General features: G+C 41.7%; 1 protein-coding gene across 1 annotated transcript in view; it reads left to right on the plus strand.

Annotated features, from left to right (window-relative positions):
- IL31RA (interleukin 31 receptor A) overlaps positions 1–19,311 on the plus strand; it is a 77,743-nt gene that overhangs the window by 12,409 nt on the left and 46,023 nt on the right. Inside the window, 4 exon segments of the mRNA XM_034773225.1 lie at positions 3,749–3,833; positions 8,142–8,438; positions 10,305–10,425; positions 13,834–13,997. Coding sequence (XP_034629116.1) covers positions 3,779–3,833; positions 8,142–8,438; positions 10,305–10,425; positions 13,834–13,997 — 637 coding nt within the window. The 5' untranslated portion in view covers positions 3,749–3,778.

Below are 19,311 nucleotides of genomic sequence, written 5' to 3' on the forward strand. Positions count from 1 at the left end.
AACGCCACTAGCTGTCACCTACAGTCCCCAACTAAAACCTCTCCAGCGCATCATCGAGGATCTACAACCTCTCCTGAAGGATGATCCCTCACTCTCACACACCTGGGGGACAGGCCAATCCTCGCTTACAGATAGCTCCCCCAACCTGAAGCAAATACTCACCAGCAACTACACACCACGCAACAAAAACACCAACCCAGGAACCAAACCCTGCAGCAAACTCCGGTTTCAATTCTGTCCACATATCTATTCAAGGGACACCATCATAAGATCTGACCACATCAGCCACACCATCATGGGGGTGCTCGTTCACCTGCACATCTACCAATGTGATATATACCATCATGTGTCAGCAATGCCCCTCTGCCATGTACATTGGCCAAACTGGACAGTCTCTACGCAAAATAATAAATGGACACAAATCTGACATCGGGAATCATAACATTAAAAAACCAGTAGAACACTTCAATCTCCCTGATCACTCAATAAGACCTAAAAGTGGCAATTCTTCAACAAAAAAAGTTCAAAAACAGACTCCAACGTGAAACTGCAGAACTGGAATTAATTTGCAAACTGGACACCATCCGATTAGGCCTGAATAAAGACTGGGAGTGGTTGGGTCATTACAAAACCTAAAACTAATTTCCCCAATACTAATTTCCCCCTACTGTTACTCACACCTTCTTTTCAACTGTCTGAAATGGGCCACTCTTATTACCACTTCAAAAGTATTTTTCCTCCCTTGGTATCCTGCTGTTAATTGATTTGTCTCGTTAGACTGACCTCACACTTGGTAAGGCAACTCACATCTTTTCATATATTTATACCTGCTCCTGTATTTTCTACTCCATGCATCTGATGAAGTGTGTTCTAGCCCACGAAAGTTTATGCTCAAATAAATGTGTTAGTCTCTGAAGTGCCACAAGGACACCTCGTTGTTTATGCTTTATACAAACTCTCTTACCTTTGCTGAGGCATGAATAAGAGATAGGTATCTCTTGCCAGGAGGATTCTCAAGTCATTCAAATGGTGATTGAGTCCAAGTAGATTAAAGTCAGGCTTTCGAATAGGCAAACCAGTCAGGACAATGATCGGAGATGCAAGCCTGGAGGCATGGGGCACTCACACAGGAACAAGAACTGTCTAAGGGATCTGGTCCAAACAGTAGAGCAAGCACAGCATAATTTGGCTAGAGCTCAGGGCAATCTTTGTTCTCAAGGCTTTACTCACATGTCTTGATTCCCCTCATGCACTGATCATGACAGACAACACCCAGCCATGTTATATGTCAACAGACATAGGAGAACAAGGTCTACAGTCCTGCAGAGAGAGGCTCACTTCCTATTGACTGTACAGAGAAGAATATGCAGTCAATTCACTCCCTTCACTTCTGTGGGAAAATGGAATGTTAATGGCCTTCTGGCTCATTAGGTAAAAGTTGGATCATTCAGAATGTGAACTACACAGAGATATTCCATTTCCTGGTAAAGAAATTTGGTCTCCTAGCAACAGATGTTTGTTTGCCTACCTGAATGGACAAGATTTCAATGTTCTGCTCTTGCTATGGGATCATAAAGTGAAGGCAACAGGTGCCTTGTTACAAAGATGATCAAAAGGGACTCTTATATGCTTTCACTCCCTTGTCCTCTCCTCACCGTAATGCTACTGAAGACCATTAGTGATGCAGCACTGGTAATTCTGGTAGCCTTATTCTGGCTAAGGAGATCTTAGTTCTTTGATCTCCTTGACATGGTACAAATATCATATCCATTCTGGACAGAAAGCAGATGGTAGATATTACAAAGGCCAATCATGCATCAGAATCCAGACAGTCTGAATGTAGCTGTCTGGTGCTTAATCAGAGCCTCTTAAGTCGAAGAGGTTATTCAGAGAGGTAATAACCACTATTTTAGCTTCCAGAAATAAATCGACTATTTATTATATCTTCTGTGTATTCAAGGGCCAGGTTAAGACTTATCCCTTGGTACCAGGACAAAGCTCTCACCCCCCCACTACTACATAGGTGCCAGAGATTATCACATTTCTTCAATATGGACTCAGGCTAGGATTGGCAGTTCAGACTCTCAAAAGTCAAGTTGGTCCTTTGGTTAGCATCCTTAGTAGAGCAGACAAGTATAGAGTTTCGTCTTACCCAGATATCCAGTGTTTTTTCTTAAGAAAGCATCCTCCTCCTGAAGTGCATACAGTTCTCATATGGGATCTTGCCTAGTTCTCTGTGCTAGTAAGGCTCTTTGTTTGAACCACTCCTGAAGGTGCCACATTACTTTCTAAACATTAATGTGGCATTTTTGATAGCAGTCATGTCTGTTTCTTCTTCAAGTGCTTGCTCATGTCCATTCCATATTAGGTGTGTGTGCTCGCCACATGCACCAGTGCTGGAAGTTTTTCCTCAGCAGTATCTGTAGGGGACCGACTCTGGCGTCCCCTGGAGTGGCACCCGCATGGTGCGGTATAAGGGGTGCCACCGGCTCCCCCCACCCTCAGTTCCTTCTTGCCGCCAGTGACGGTGCCTGAACATCTGCTGCTTTGACTAGTGTTGTTTAATTCTCTGTTCTTGCGAACTTTGAAAACCTGTAATATAGTTGTATATAGTTAGTAGTTTCTTAGTTATCCTTAGCAGTAGTTTTCAACTCTTCATTAGTTCCGAATGGGACTCAGCCGGGGGACGGGGCATGCCTCGGTCCCCAGGTTTTAAGCCCTGCTATTGCTGCAAAAGGCCAAGCCCTTGGATTGTGAGCTCCCCACGTCTTTGTATGCAGTTGTATGACCCCTACCACAACAGGGCCCTGATTCTGATTGGATCCATCAGTGATGAAAACAATAATGAATGAATAATAAAAAAAAAAAGAGAGGATTTAGTAGACAGGAAATAGTCAAGGCAAAAAATTGTCCATTACTGACATGGGAGAGAGTGGAAATAACATATGCCCCTTAAAATCCAGGAAGGTGCCACAAGTACTCCTGTTCTTTTTGCGGATACAGACTAACACGGCTGCTACTTTAAAATCCAGGATAACTTGAGTGTATGCATAAATAAATAACATGGAAATAACATTATTATCAGCATGTTACACTTGAACTTTTACTGTCCATCAATAACTCATCTGAGAATCTGGGTTGTGTTTCAACAAAGCACTTATGAAGATGAATGGCTCCACTGACTTTGGGGCTTTTGGGGTTATGCTTAGTGTTTAGTACATGGTAACGTGCTTTGCTGAATTAAGGACTTAATGGATGGAGCTAACTCCTTTATAGAAAGAAAAGAAAACCCTTCTAAGAGATTTTATTTTGAGTTATATCTTCCTAAAAAGTGCCTATCCTAAGCTTATTACTGTACAGTAACTACACTGCAGTGTTGACCTATAATACCCAATAGAGTAACAGATTTCATAATGCTTATTAATGCATATATTGGGACACATGTACCACATCCCTCCTGTTGAAGTATGATTCTCTGAACAAAGTCAAGGTTTATTGGTAAGATGATGTGAGGAAGTTTCTAAATTAGTAAGCATAACATTAGGGATTTCAATAAGGCAAAGCATTGTCAATTTGACATCCTCCTTTGGGAAACACAGACAACTGGAAAAAAGACTTAAAAATAAATGTTAGTTTACCTTTGTATTTATTTTGTTTGGATTATTGTATTGGTGTACAGCACTGAGAGAGGTGGAGGAGGTGCCCTATCAATTGAAATAAATAACTTTTTATGTCTATTTCATTACAGTGTTCCCTGCTCCCAGTTATTGTAAAGAAAATGTTTTACTGTTTGCTTTGGATATTTACTGTGCTTTGCAGAACGTATAAAGCAGGTAGGATGAAACACTTCTGTATTACTAACTTGTGTCTTATTTTAAGAAATCTTTCCAAAGAAAAGGAAAAACTGCTATCTTTTCAAGAGTAACTGAATGGAAAAAGTACATTTAAAACACTAGAATTTCGATTAGGTATGTACTAAATATCTAAATGTTTTCAGCTGTATCCCAGTTAATTGGAAATGGTATTTGTGGAGTAGCATAGAGCAACAAATGAAGTAATCACAGATATTGTAGCTGATCTCAATTTACAGTTAGAAAGCAGATAATAAATATAATATCAGTATTTGCTTAATCTCATTATAAACTCACAGAACAAACCACATTAATTAGATAATTCTTTCCCTTGCTTAGGGAAGAGGAGGGCATCTGTATTGAAAAGCCATGACAAAGCTTCTCATTGTCAGCCAGTCAGGATGCAGCTTTTTTGAAGAATTTTAAACTAAACAAATGTGAACTAACAGTATTTAATATTTACAGGCAAGATTTGTACAGCCACGTATTCCCTATTCAGAGACAAATTTAATAAACCTTAACGATCATATATTGTTCACAATTTAAAGAGTTGGTATTTGTCGTCAGTGCAAAATAGTATTTGAGATTCCAATTTTCCTTTATCCTTAGAACAGGAAATAACAGTGCTAATTTGGCAAAAAATTGAGTCTTTAGTGGCTAAATTGGCAGTTCACGTGCAAATTGTTATGCATCACTTTGCAAAGATTTTAAAGTAATCACACGACAGGCAACAAGGTCACGTTTAAAAGGATTTTTGTCTCTTTTTGGCTTTGAGTTGCATGCAAGAAATATACAAATGTCTTCAGAAGCCAGAACACTCTATGGAAGGGATACAGAATGTATAGATGTACAACTGAACAGTAACCTATCAGATAGATCACTATGCAACCAGTATTTAAAATCTTTGATTTGGACACTTGTGTAACAAAAGAAGTAAATAGATGATTCAACCTACCTAAATGCATACATGTAGGTTAACATGGCATTAGAGAAAAAGAGCAAAAAGCATGGAAGAGATGAGTTCCTTTGTTGGGGTGCAGAAGTAAAAAGGAATAAAAGATCACCTACATATGAAAGCAGTTTTGGAAGCTTTGCATTTTAGTCACATTAATGTTGTCCTGTACCATGGGGCACAAACACCACTGAAAAGCAAAGGAAATTTGCTTTCTGCAACTTCCCTAACAAACAGGGTGTTTGAGAGGAGAGCTGGGTTAATAATGTGTAGTATAGAGGGAAATGACACACATTTGGAACAAAATTTGACTATTTCACTGAATGAACTAGATGATGAGCACTTCAGACCACCACCCTATCTGCATCTTATTTTCATATTCATAGACCACGTCATTCTAATGAAAGAGAGTTTGTGTGTTTGTGTGTAATGTTTGTTTATAATATCAGCTATGTTAAAAGAACATTATTGAGGTTGCAAAGTCAAGCACTAAAAAGTTAGGAATTGTCAGACTTAAGATTGCCTGTGCATCTTAAATTATTTCTTTCCATATGGAAAATTTGAATCCAAATAGTTAGTTTGGCAAAGTTATAAGCAATTGAAACAGGATATTATAATAGGAAGTATCCGACAACCTTAATAATACACTGTGATACCAACCCCTCTTATAATGAGAGATGAAACATATGGCAACCTCTAGGGGCAGGATGCATGGCTCAGCTAGCTGTAATACCATGATCACAAATGGTTTTGTTCTGTACCTTTCCCCCTGCTTCCTTTGTCTCTTCAGGTGCAGTGAGTGTGATAGGTAAGGGGGGAGAGAGAAAGAGGGATGCCTTGGTGTGTTTGTCCCTCCTTTGTATAGTTTCAGGCCCCCTCTTGAAAAACATTTCCACTTGAGACACAGGAGCCAAAGAGATTATGTGGATGGATATTCTCTGCTGGTTTTTTCACCTGTTTGAACTTTCTTCATCTTCACTTCCTGCTTGATGACTCTGTTTACTGCTTAAATGCAAATTAAGTAGAGCACCCATTCCTTTGTTTACGACAGACCTGACCTGTTCGCCAACTTCCATCTGGGCAGAGCTGTGACATTTGGAACATATGTTAATAACACCATGCAGGGGAATTTTATAATTTCACATACAATGTTGCCACACACATTTACTGGGACAATACTGACCAACAAATTATGGGTTTTGAAATGATACCTTGAAAGGCATGCTTTGCACAAAGATTATTACAATAAGGTGTATGGTGTGAATACAGGGGTGTATTCTGTCACAAACAGTTCTTCAGATTCGTCTCTTAAAAATGGCTCAGGTGGGAAGTCTCCCTCACATCATCTGCAGTGAATACCTGTGCAACGATTTATGGTAATTTATCTTCTCCTCAATGGCCTGGTCTTTCTTGAGTGCTCCTTTAGCATCTCGATTGTTCAGTGGCCCCACTGATTGGCAGACTTCCTGCTTTTGATGTTCTTAAAAAAATTTTTTGCTGTTAGTTTGAGTCATTTACTAGTTGCTCTCCAAATTCTTTTGGACTGCATAATTATACTTTTACACTTGATTTGCCAGAGTTTGTTCCTTTCTATTTTCTTCAGCTGGATTTGACTTCCAATTTTCATCTCTAATTGCCTCTTTCACTCTGTTTAGCCATGGTGGCATTTTTTTGGTCCTCTTACTATTATTTTTAATTTGGGGTATACATTTAATTTGAGACTCTATAATGGTGTTTTTGAAAAGTTCCCATGCAGTTTTCAGGCATTTCATTCTTGTGACTGTTCCTTTTAATTTCCATTTAACTAGCTTCCTCATTTTTGTGTAGCTCCATTTTCTGAAGTTAAATGCTACCATGATGGGCTTGTTTGGTATTTTTCCTCCCATAGGGATGTTAAATTTAATTATATATATTACCGAGTGGTTCAGCTATATTCACCTCCTGGACAAGATCCTGTGTTCCACTTGGGACTAAACCAAGAATTGCCTCTCCCCTTGTGAGTTCCAAGACTAACTACTGCAAGAAGCAGTCATTAATGGTGTCTAGAAACTTTATTTTTTCATGCTGTCCAGAGATGATGTATCCAGTCAATATGGGGATAGTTGAAATCCCACATTATTACTGAGTTTTCTATTTTTGTAGTTTTTCTAAATTTCCCTTAGCATTTCACAATTACTATTGCCATCTTGATGAGGTAGTCAGTAGTATATTCCTACTGCTCTACTCTTATTATTCAAGTATGGAATTTCTAGCTGTAGAGATTCTGTGGTACAGTTTGATTCATTTAAGATTTTTACTATATTTGACACTGTATGCTTTCTTTCACATATGGTGTCACTCTCTCACCAGCCCAATCTATTCTGTTATTCCTATATATTTTGTACCTTGATCTGATGGTTTCCCATTGACTGTCATCATTAGATCAAGTTTCTGTGATGCCTGTTATATCAATATCCTCATTTAATACCAGGCACTCAAGTTCACCCATCTTAGTATTTAGACTATTATTGAGGATGCGGGTGATGTCAGGGCCTATGGGTCTTGACTGCTGGTCCACAGAATACTGAGGTACTAGTATGTTCCAGCCTGCCACCCAGTGCCCTTGTAATTTTTACTTTGCACATAATTGAGTCTCTAATTGGTAAATAGGACCAGAACAAGGGGATAGGAGATATATTTAAGAGGATTTTCTGGAATCAGACTGTGGACATACTATTTCAACAATGTATTATGGTTCTGTATTTATTGCTGCTTTAGTTTGGTGTTTCAAGTTTTTTCTTTCACTTCTGTGTTAGTATGAGAAATTTATTTCACCTTTAATGAATGAATTATCTTAATGCAGGACCTGGGTTGCTGATTGTGGTGACAACTGTTCCTCAAGATCTGGGAATGACATTTGAGTGGAAAAATAGTTTAACTTACAAGGTGCTCCACCTGTTTGAATAAGTTGAAGTAGGATACTGTGTAAATTTGACGCCAGAAGTTCTCAAGCTTTACTGTAGTAAGGAATGCATTTTAATGGAGATTATCATGTGAACTGCTTGTTCTCCCATTCAGGATCATCTAATGATCCAGTGGTAACTACAGCAGTTACATACATGCAAAAATAAAACTAATAAAGTATTTAATTTGTAATTTCAGTGTAGATGTTCGGGAGCCTAAGCTCTGGGACCTCACCCCTTGTGGGGTCCCAGAGAGCCCAAACATCTACACTAGAGTTAAACAACCCCTTAGCCCAAGTCCTGCGAGCTTGAGTCAGCTGACTCGGGCCAGCCATGGGTATTTAATTACAGTGTAGACATACCCATCTTCTGACATTTTTTGTTTTTGTTTTTTAGATAGAAATTCTATGAGAAATGCTTACATTTCTCCCCAGTCTCCTGAAATTGAAAGAGGTTCAACCTTAAAACTTCTTTGCATTCTGGGAAATTATGACATGCCTTACAGAAATGCAAGTCACATTATCTGGAAGTTGAATCAGAATTTGATTGCACAAGAAAACTACAATATTATCAATGAAACTGTTGCTGGTGTAACCATCCATAATTTCACCCATGAAAGTGCACATGTGAAATGCTTAATTAAATATCCAGATAAAGAACAACTTCTGGTTCACATCAAAGTTAAATCTGGCTGTAAGTAGAATTACATGATTTTGAAATTAAATGGTTTTAAAAGATACTAATGTAAATGATTCCCTTAATAGTTATAGTGCACAACTTTTAAATGTTTTAAAATTATTAGTCCATTTGTTAGATTGTTGTATTTTTAGGACATCTATGTACAAGCATTTTTTCTGAAATGACAGAGGAATACCTGCTTCCCTTGCTGATGCGTGTTCATAGTTCTTGACTTCCGTGGGCTTTTGTTCAAGCTCTTAGATGCTAAAGTGTTACATCTAGTCTACCCGACCCTAACAATCTCCAGGGAAGATACTGAGTAAGCTCCTCTTGTCCAGCAAATTATAATTGTCCTATAAGCTGTCTGAAAGTGATGACCTTTTGCACAAACATGCATTTCAGTCTAAAGCTCCTGTGACTGGGGATGAATTAAGGCAGGATCTACAGATTCTTGCTCAGGACTGAGAGGGGGCCAGTGCTTAATTTGTGCCAGGGCTTGCTGGGGCTGAGCCATAGCACCTTTGGGCTTGCCGTATCAGCTATGAAAGTAAAAAGGTTGCTTGATCTCTGGCACCTCTTTCAGTACAAATTAAGCACTGGAGGGGGTCAATTCTTCAGTAAAGTTTGGATCCAAGGATAATATGGAGATATACCTATCTCATAGAGCTGGAAGGGACCCCGAAAGGTCATAGAGTCCAGCCCCCTACCTTCAATAGCAGGATCAATTTTGCCCCAGATCCCTAAATGGCCCCCTCAAGGCTTGAACTCACAACCCTGGGTTTAGCAGGCCAATGCTCAAACCACTGAGCTATCCCTCCCCCATCAGTGCAGCAAAGTCCACCACTAGAGAGGAGAGTAGAAGGCAGGAAGTCCAGTGTGCCACAAGCACTTTAACAAAGGAGAGGTCCATTGCTTTTGTTATCTTGGGTGGGAGAGGGCTGCTTTAGTTTGAGGGGTACTTCAGTTGGGTTGTTCCATTGAGACTAGTTCCATCCTACTCAGCTCCCATTCCTCCGTATGGGGAGCCTGGTTTTGGCACAGGAACATCTTTGGAGTCTCATATTATCCTAGATGCCTCCCCACTGTAAAGATTACAGTGGGTTTCCTTTTTAGGGGAGGGGAATTCTAGCTCTTAGTAGATGGGGGAAATCAGTGGTCTCTTTAGTGTGAGGTGCTGACAAATAATACAGGTAACTCCCCCAACCCTCAAAGTCAAAGGCTCATGCAAGGGCCTTAGATCAGTGATATTACTGGTTGTGGAGTCAAAGACTCTTAGAAGGAACCAGTAGGAACTCTGCCTTTTCAGAGGCTGGCTGCTTTTCTCTCTGACTACTACACTTTTAAGGAGTTTCCTGCCTTTATTCCAAACAGCTAATTTGGCCTTCAGCCCCAACTCGTGTGGGAAGTCTAAGAAGGGAGTTAATTCCCTGCCTTTGCATCATATTATCACTGGTTCTATGGTTTGATTTTGTAATATAATAGAAAACTTGAGGGTGCATCTTATTTACAAGGCAAGTAAGATATATCTATATCTAGAGAGATAATCACAAATATATATCTGAGCAAAATAAACTTTGAGACGGAAGGTCTATGTGTTTATTGGCCCAAGATAAGATTGCTACTGAAAGTACTAAAAGCTGTTTTTTATTATGCCAAAATGCTTAGTTATATATTTTTTTGAGAATTAATTTGGCTAAAAACATTTGTTTGAGTTCTAAGGGCAGTAGTGAGTCAAAGTAGGGATATGCATATTGTAAATTTATTGAAATTTGCCATGAAGCTAAGCCTTCTGACTGGATGAGATCATACTATTTCTGTACAGAATTCAATTATAAGTTTTTGTCTTAGAGTTTAATTCTCTCTTTTTTAATCTGATTATAGTTCCACCAAGCACACCAGGGAATATTTCCTGCATTTACCATTACAATGTTAAATTTACTTGCAGTTGGATTCCAGGAAAAGAAACGTATCTTACAACAAAATATACTCTTGTTAGAAAGCGGTAAGTATAGGACTTTGGCTATGGTGGATGAAGACTGTCACCTTTTGGTCACCAGTTTAACTCGAGGCCTGTAATGAGAAAAGTTATTCTACTCTGTTATCTTTTTAGTCTCCTCTGTGAAATAAATTAATGCTTTTAATCCACTATTTAATGGGCAGATATCCATATCATAATTTGGCATTTATATCCTTATTTGCAATCTCACCAAAGAAATCAAGAACTGAATGTATATGGAGATCAAACTGACCTTTTCACACTAAATGTTGTGCTTCAAAGTCAGGGTGGAGGCATTTTGGTGGAGTAGTGTGAAGAAACTTTCCTTGTTATTGCATCTACTATGGGAATAAATAAATGATTTTTTTTCTCCAAGGCTTTCAACTGAAAATCACTTAAAACAAGCTCCTTACCATCCTGTCTGGCTACACCAAATTTGATTACTTTGTAGTAATATGTCTTACACATAAGAATGCTTTGGAATAAGTCATAGAATCATAGAAGATTAGGGTTGGAAGAGACCACAGGAGGTCATATAGTCCAATCCCCTGCTCAAAGCAGTACCAACAAATCTTTAATTTCAAGCCTTGAACTTTTGTGGGCTTACTCATAAGAAGGGTACATTGTAGCACTTTGGAGCATAACTAGTGTAAACCCCACTATTTATTATAAGTATTATAAATTTATTTGTATTTTGTTAGAACACATAGTGTAATTCTTCATTGTAACTCCAACTGTGTGATGAAGGCTAATATCATTCTTGGGTATATTAACAGGAGTATTGTATGTAAGGCCATGTCTACACTTATGGGTAGATCGTCACTGCTGCGATCAATGTAATGAGTGTTGATTTAGCGGGTCTGGTGAAGACACACTAAATCGATGCGAGAGCGCTCTCCCATCGATTTGTGTACTCCACCTTCCCGAGAAGAGTAAGGGAAGTTGGTGGGAGAGCATCTCCCGTCGACACAGCGTGGTGTAGACACCGTGGTAAGTCGACCTAAGCTACATTGACTTCAGTTATGTTAGTTACGTACAGTAACTCCTCACTTAATGTCATTCCGGTTAACATTACGTTGCTGATCAATTAGAGAACATGCTTGTTTAAAGTTGTGCAATGCTTCCTTATGACATTGTTTGGCAGCCACCTGTTTTGTCCACTGCTTGCAGGAAGAGCAGCATATTGGAGCAGCATGTTGGAGCATGTGGGGGCTTGGAACCAGGGTGGAGTGGCAGTCCCTCTATCAGCTCCCCGTTCCCCTAAGTTCCCTGTGCGGCAGCCACCCAGCAGGCTATCAGTTGCCGGCAGTTCAGCTGTCCCTCCCCCCACTGCCATGTGCTGCTTCTGCCCTCTGCCTTGGAGCTACTCCTGGGAGCCTCCTGCTTGCTGTGTGGGGAAGCAGGGGGGAAGAAGGGTGCTAATGTCAGCGTGTCCCCCCCCCTTCCCAGCTCCTGCCCCCACTCTTGTACCTCATCTCCACAGAGCATGAGGGAGACATGACAGGGTTCAGAACGGAGGGAGCTTGCTGGCAGCAACTGTTGTCTCAACTTGCTGATCTACTTAAAAAGGCAGTGTACTTGGAGTGGAGTCAACATACTTAAAGGGGCATTTCTTTCTCTCTCTCACACGGTGTGTGTGTGTGTGTGTGTGTCTCTCTCTCTCACTCTCACACACACATGCGCGGTGTGTGTCTCTAGCTCTCTCTCTCACACATATACACACACACAGTGTGTGTCCCTGGCTCTCTCTGCCATGCTGTGTCTCCACTCTCCATTTGTGGTGCCTTGTAGAGTATGAGGCTACATTAACAACAGTGTGTTAACCCTTGAGGGCTCAACCGAGTGCTAGTTCATCATTTAGCCATAAGGCATTCCCTGGGAAATATCCCACCCTCTGACTCTACCTCCTCAACCAAGCTTCACAATCATCATTGCTGTATACAGTATTAAATTGTTTGTTTAAAACTTATACTCTGTGTGTATGTGTGTGTGTGTATAATAGTCTTTTGCCTGGTGAAAAAAATTTCCCTGGAACCTACCCCTCCCCCTATTTACATTAATTCTTATGGGGAAGTTGGATTCACTTAACATCATTTCGCTTAAAGTTACTGTAACTGAAGTGGTGTAACTTGGGTCGACTTACTGCGGTAGTATAGACCAGCCCTAAGATATGGGAGATAATTGTTTTGCTGTAATTGGTACTGTGTATTGTATCCAGTGTTGGGTCCCACACTTTAAGAAAGATATGGACAAGTTGGAGAGAATCCAGAGAAAAGCAACAAAAATGATAAAAGATTTAGAAACCCTGACCTAACAGGAAAAGTTAAAAAAACTGGGTTTGTTTAGTTGTGAGACAAGAAGACTGAGGGGGCACCTGAGAACAGTCTTCAAATATGATAAGAGCTGTTATAAAGAGGATGGTGATCAGTTGTTCTCCATGTCCACTTAAGGTAGGATAAGAAATAATCAGTTTAATCTGTAGCAAGGGAGATTTTGGTTAGATAGTAGGAAAAACTCTGACTATAAGGGTAGTTATGAACTGGAATAAGCTTCCAAAGGAGGTTGTGGAACCCCTGTCATCAGAGGTTTTTAAGAACAGATTAGACCAGTGATACTCAAACTTTTGTACTGGTGACCCCTTTCACATAGCAAGTCTCTGAGTGTGACCCCCCCTTATAAATTAAAAACATTTTAAAATATATTTAACACCATTATAAATGCTGGAGGCAATGCGGGGTTTGGGGTGGAGGCTGACAGCTCGCGACCCCCAACATAATAACTTCACGACCCCCTGAGGGGTCCTGATCCCCAGTTTGAGAACCCGTGGGTTAGATAAACAGCTATCAGAGATGGCCTAGGTATACTTGGTCCTGCCTCAGTGTAGGGGACTGGACTAAGTGAAGTCTTGGGGTCCCTTCCAGCCCTACACTTCTATGATTCTATGTCTAAAATGGGTCTTGATACCCTGGTCTAGTCTGGTCCAGTAATTAAGTAATTTTAATTGGTCTTCTAATAAGCCTCCTGAGACAGTATGTTGTTATGAATTGTAAGTCGGTTACGACTGAGGGTATTGAACATGAAGATGATTAACATGTTTTAAATAATGAAAAATGCGGTGACTTTTAGAAAATATAGATATACAGAAGACACACAACAGAATGGATGGAAAAACTTCTTTGGTAAAGTAATCCATTAACTTCTGCAATAAATTCTGCAGAAGAATTAGGAAAGTACCTTTCTAAAATGTTTCCTATTATGGCTGTCAAGATTAAATTATCTAGAGAGAAAATATACACTTGGTTCAAAATGAATTTTAATGAAGAGCTGTTGAAGATAGCCTCTAAATATTTTTTTTCTGTATTTTAGAATGATTTTAAGTGTTTTCCTCTTTCTGCTCTTTGTTTTTGGTAATAGACCCATTTTTATGGAGACAAATTGTGATGATATTTGCCAAACAAATCAGAGTATATGCTGTTTATTTTATCCAGTCACTGATCGAGTCTATGTTAATGTGACAGAGGAAGATGCTTTAGTTGAAGACAAATTGGATTTTCATTCTATGCAAGATATAAAATCAGGTAATTTGATGTACATATCATATTTGATGACCATAGAGTAGATTCATTAAGTTATTAATATCTTCATTTCCTGGATATTCCTAGACAAAAACTACATGAAGATGGAGCTTGTGTTGAAAGTACATATTTGATAAGCTCCTTAAGGGCAAAAAAAAAAAAAAAAAAAAAATACTGGGATGTTGATATTAACCCCAAACCAAGTATTACTAATGCAGGAAATTCACAGTTAAGGTTACAGTTAAAAGGAACCCACACAGGATAAGATAAGAATAGAGCTGGTTGGAAAAACTTTGAGTGAACCATTTTCTGTTGGAATATGTAGTTTGGTTGAAATTGAAATGCTTTGCAAAATCATGTCTGTTTTTGCCAAAATTTGGTTAGGGAGAAAAATGAGGAAAAGTTCTGACAATATTGAAACATCACATTTCAACATTTTTGGAAGAAAACATTTTGGTTTTTCATTTTGAAATGACTGTTTTGAATTTTTTAAAATTTTGTATTGTATGTTATATAAAAATCAAAACAAAACAATTAATTTTTGTCAAAATTAAATGTTTGTCAATCTGAAATTATTTTTGTTTCCAGAATTTTCTTTTGCAAAGAATTTTGAAATTTTCAGGTTTTGTTCCAATTCAGAATGAAACCAAAGTTTAAAATCTCAGGGTACCGAATACCTTTTGTGAAATGGAAATTCCATCCTCCGCTGAGCTCTAGTGAGAAATACTCAGTAAGGCACTTCTTGCAAACACTGTGTCCATATATTAATCGTTGTGTTAAAAGTAATCCATACCCATTGTGTTTTGACTGGGCAATTTAATGTGCAGTTCTATTTTGTTGATAGAATAATGTATATTATAAGTGTACGCACATCCTGACTATCAGTGGGAGCTGTTGGTGCCCACTACCTCTGAAAATCTGCCCACCATCTTTTTAAAGATCACCACAAGACAAAATTTGCTATTTAAGACTGGAACTACTTTTTTACCCCATATTCCTCCCCCCACCCCCAGGCCACCCCCTCACCTTACATGTGCATCTTCTCCAGGGTCCAGGCACCTAATTAGCGGAGCCACACCTGCACAGTTCCACTAATTAGGTGGGTCTCCCTTCATTTTCTCATGTGCAGCCACCCAGGCGCGCACCTTAGAGAGTCCTATCCGTGAACCACCTGAATGGAGCTCGGTCTGCGGAACACAGTTTGAGAACCTCTGATCTAGAATACAGAAGTTTATCAAGATCCAATGGCTGGAAGTTGAAGCTAGATAATTTCAGACTAGAAATAAAGTGTAAATTGTAACAATGAGGGTGTAATTAACTGTTAGAACAATTTACCAAAGATTGTGGTGGATTCTCCATCACTTGCAATTCTTAGATCAAGACTGGATGTTTTTCTAAAAGATATGCTCTAGTTCAAATAGGAATTAATTCAGGGATGTCCTATGGCCTGTGTTAGGCAGGCAGTTAAACTTGATGATCACAATGGTCCCTTTTGAATTTATAATTCATGAGTGAAAATATGTAACTGTATGTGTCACTTGGGAGACATAGAAACTAAATTTCTTTAGTCTTGGAGCATAATTCTGCACCCCATTACCCTTCTCCTTTTCTGCTACTCCACATAGCATATATATGAAATTGCAACTTCAAAAAAATTTACTGGCTATTTTTGGAGAAAAGAATAGTTATACTTTGCTTTTACACAATTAATAAGTTATAATATTGCACTGTCAAAGTTAGTATGAAAGACACTTTTTCATATACACCTCTACCCCAATATAACATGAATTCAGATATAACGTGGTAAAGCAGCACTCCGGGGGGGGCGGGGCTGCGCACTCCAGTGGATCAAAGCAAGTTCGATATAACGCGGTAAGATTTTTTGGCTCCCAAGGACAGCGTTATATCGAGGTAGAGGTGTACTACAGAACTACTTTTATCATGCTTATGTTTATTACTCTGTCATTGACACTCACAAAAAAGAACAAGACAGCTGTGGAGTAGACTTCCCAGAACAAACATTACCTTTCCATTTCAAACTGATGTTTTATATTCCTTCTGTCTTTGTGAATTACACAATAACAGGTGGTTCTTCGAGTGATTGCTCATATCAATTCCAATTAGGTGTGTGCACGCCGCGTGCACAGTCGTCGGAAAGTTTTTCCCCTAGCAGCACCCTTCAGGTCAGCTGTGGAGCCTCCTGGAGTGGTGTCCTCATGGCACTCAATATATGACCCTTCCAACCCAGCGCCTCCTCAGTTCCTTCTTACTGCCAGTGACGGTCATTGGAACTATGGCGTCTTGCTTTGCAAGCTCTCCACATTTCCCAAGCTTCTATTTGGACTGTTTGTATTTTGTAGTTGTTTAGTTCTTGTAGCTCTAGTTAGTAGTTAGTTAGCTGTTGGGCTGGGGGGGGTTGACCCTCCACCCCAACTCTGTTCTCCTTGGGGGACTTACATGCCTAAGTCCCAGGGGCTCAAGCCCTGCAAGTCTTGCAACAAGCCTGTGCCAACAGGCGACCTCCATGACGCTTGCTTAAAGTGTCTGGGGGAAGCACACCAACTGGACAAGTGCAGGATTTGTAAAGGGTTTCGCCCCAGAACAAAAAAGGAGTGAGACTTTTGCCTCAAGCAGCTCCTTATTGAGGCAGCACTCAGACTGCAACCTTCATTGGTGTGGCAAGACCCGGAACCAAGCTCATCGGTGCGCAGCGCCCTGACAGCATTGGTAGAAGCAGCACCATGGAAGGACACTGTGAGAGACCTGTAGCACCGCTGCTCCCGGGCACCGAAACTGGAGGGATCGACCCGGCACCGGTCCCATTTCCCCATGCAGAAGCAGCACCAGCAGCAGGGGAGGCGTGCATCTCTGACTCAGAGACCCACCCCTTTGGAGCTGGCCAATGGGGCACGTCCCAGAGAGGAGTACCCAGGGCCAAAGACTTCGGCCCCGCAAGGGGGACCATCAAGTCCAGTGCCATTGGACTCCCCAATCCAGGTCATTAAGGAGGTGGAATTGCCATCCACCCCGGACACTTTTGAGGCCGTGAGGGACCTAATTGACATGACTGCACCCCGGTCCTTCGAGCCAAGCCTCAGATATTGCAACGTGTGGCACCGTCTCAAGGCAAACCGATGATGTTCCATCCCTCAACACTGCCACTCGGTGTCGCGGCACCGGTCGCACTGGCGGCACTGCTCCAGGTTGCGCCGGTGCTCCCAATCGCAATGCTGATCCTCACGCTGATCCCCGTCGTTCAGCAGGTCTTGCTCCTGGCACCGGTCAGTGTCCCCGCACAGATCCCGATCTTGGCGCCACTCCCCAGCTTCGTGGTGCCACTCACCAGTCTTGAATCATCTGTCCCACTTCTACCGTGCTTGGTCCCGAATAACTTCGGACTGCAGGGTTCTCCATACGGTAGAAGTGAGATAGTCTCTCCAATTCTGCTCCTACTCTCCCTCCCACCCCTTCACCATCCCTCTTCAGGGACCCTTCTCATGAGCAACTCCTTATCCAGGAGGTGCGGGCGCTTCTCGCCAGGGTAGCAGTGGAGGTGGTTCCTCAGGAGCTCAGGGACAAGGGATTCTACTCCCGATACTTCCTAATCCACTCAATAAGTTCATGGTAAAGTTGAAGTTTCACATAGTTTCCTGGGGCATCATTATTCCCTCTCTGGATCTGGGAGACTGGTATGCTGCCCTCGACATAAGACACATATTTCCATATAGCTTTTCGGCCTGTACGCAGGTGATTCCTACACTTCGTAGTTGACCACAAACATTATCAATTCATGGTCCTTCCATTCAGCCTCTCAGCAGCCCCCCAAGTGTTCACCAAGTGTATGTGGGTAGTGGCTGCTTTCCTCCATTGGAGCCAGGTGCAGGTATACCTATACCTTGATGACTGGACGCTCAGAGGCCACACCGGGGGGGCAGGTGGAGTCTCAAGTCTGATTGGTCAGATTCACATTTGAGAGACTGTGTCTGCTCCTCAACCTTGGCACCAACCCAAAGAATAGAATTCATTGGAGTGGTGTTAGACTTGGTTCAGGCAAGAACCTTTTGCCAGAGTCCCAATTTCAAGCCATGAAGGACATCATTCAAGGCCTCAGGCAATACCCGACCACTGCAGCAAAGGGATGCCTGAGTCTCCTCGGCCACATGGCAGCCTGCACTTACATGACCCAGCATGCCAGACTGAGGCTTAGGCCTTTACAGGCGTGGCTCGCTTCAGCCTATCGCCCAGGATGCGACAGCCTGAATTTAGTGGTCCTGGTACTGGGGCAGGTGCTCGAGTCCCTTCAATGGTGGCTCGACGCTCGGGCAGTATGCAAGGGAGTCCCCTTCAAAGCCCTCAACCTTCCTTGTCCCTAGTAACAGACGAGTCAGCTCTGGGATGGGGTGTGCATTTGGGATATCTCCAAACGCAGGGCCTTTGGTCGCAGGATGAGCTCTCCCTTCATATCAACATCAAGGAGCTGAGGTCTAGCATGCTAGTCACACAGCCCTTTCAGGCCCGACTACAAGGTCAGTGCATAGCAGTTCTGACAGACAACACCACTGCCATGTTTCACATCAACAAGCAGGGTGGAGCCCAGTCCTCTCCTCTATGTCGGAAAGCCCTCTGGTTGTGGGAGTTCTGCATAGCCCACTCCATTCACCTGGAAGCATCCTATCTACCAGGAGTTCAGAACATACTGGCAGACCACCTCAGCAGGTCCGTCCGCAATCATGAGAGGTCCATCCGGCCGGATGTCATACACCTCATTTTCCAAAGGTGGGGGTTTCCCAGGTCGATCTGTTGGCCACTCGGAGCAACCGAAAGTGCCCAATGTTCCGCTCCTTCCAGAGACGCAGCCCAGGCTCAATCACAGACGCATTCCTGCTATCCTGGGGAGGCCACCTGCTCTATGCCTTTCCCCTGTTCTCTCTCATGCACAAGATCCTACTCAAGGACTGCTGGGATGGGGCAGAGATAATTCTGGTAGCACCAGCGTGGCTTCGACAACATTGGTACACCACGCGCCTGGAACTGTCAGCGGACTCTCCGGTCACGTTGCCTCTCCTCCCTGACCTGATCACTCAGGACCACGGTCGCCTTCATCACCCTGCAGTCCCTCCACCTCATGGCTTGGAAACTTCATGGCTGAACCCCATGGAGCTTCTGTGCTCAGAAACAAGTAAGGGATGGCCTACTCAGCAGCAGGAAGCCCTCCACTAGAGCCAGTTATCTGGCAAAGTGGAAAAGATTTACCTGTTGGTGCGACCAGCGTCGTACACCCCCTTGTCAGGCACCTGTACCTCTCATCTTTAGAGTA

Source organism: Trachemys scripta, chromosome 6 (assembly GCF_013100865.1).
Source record: "Trachemys scripta elegans isolate TJP31775 chromosome 6, CAS_Tse_1.0, whole genome shotgun sequence".
Classification (NCBI taxonomy): Eukaryota; Metazoa; Chordata; order Testudines; family Emydidae; genus Trachemys; species Trachemys scripta.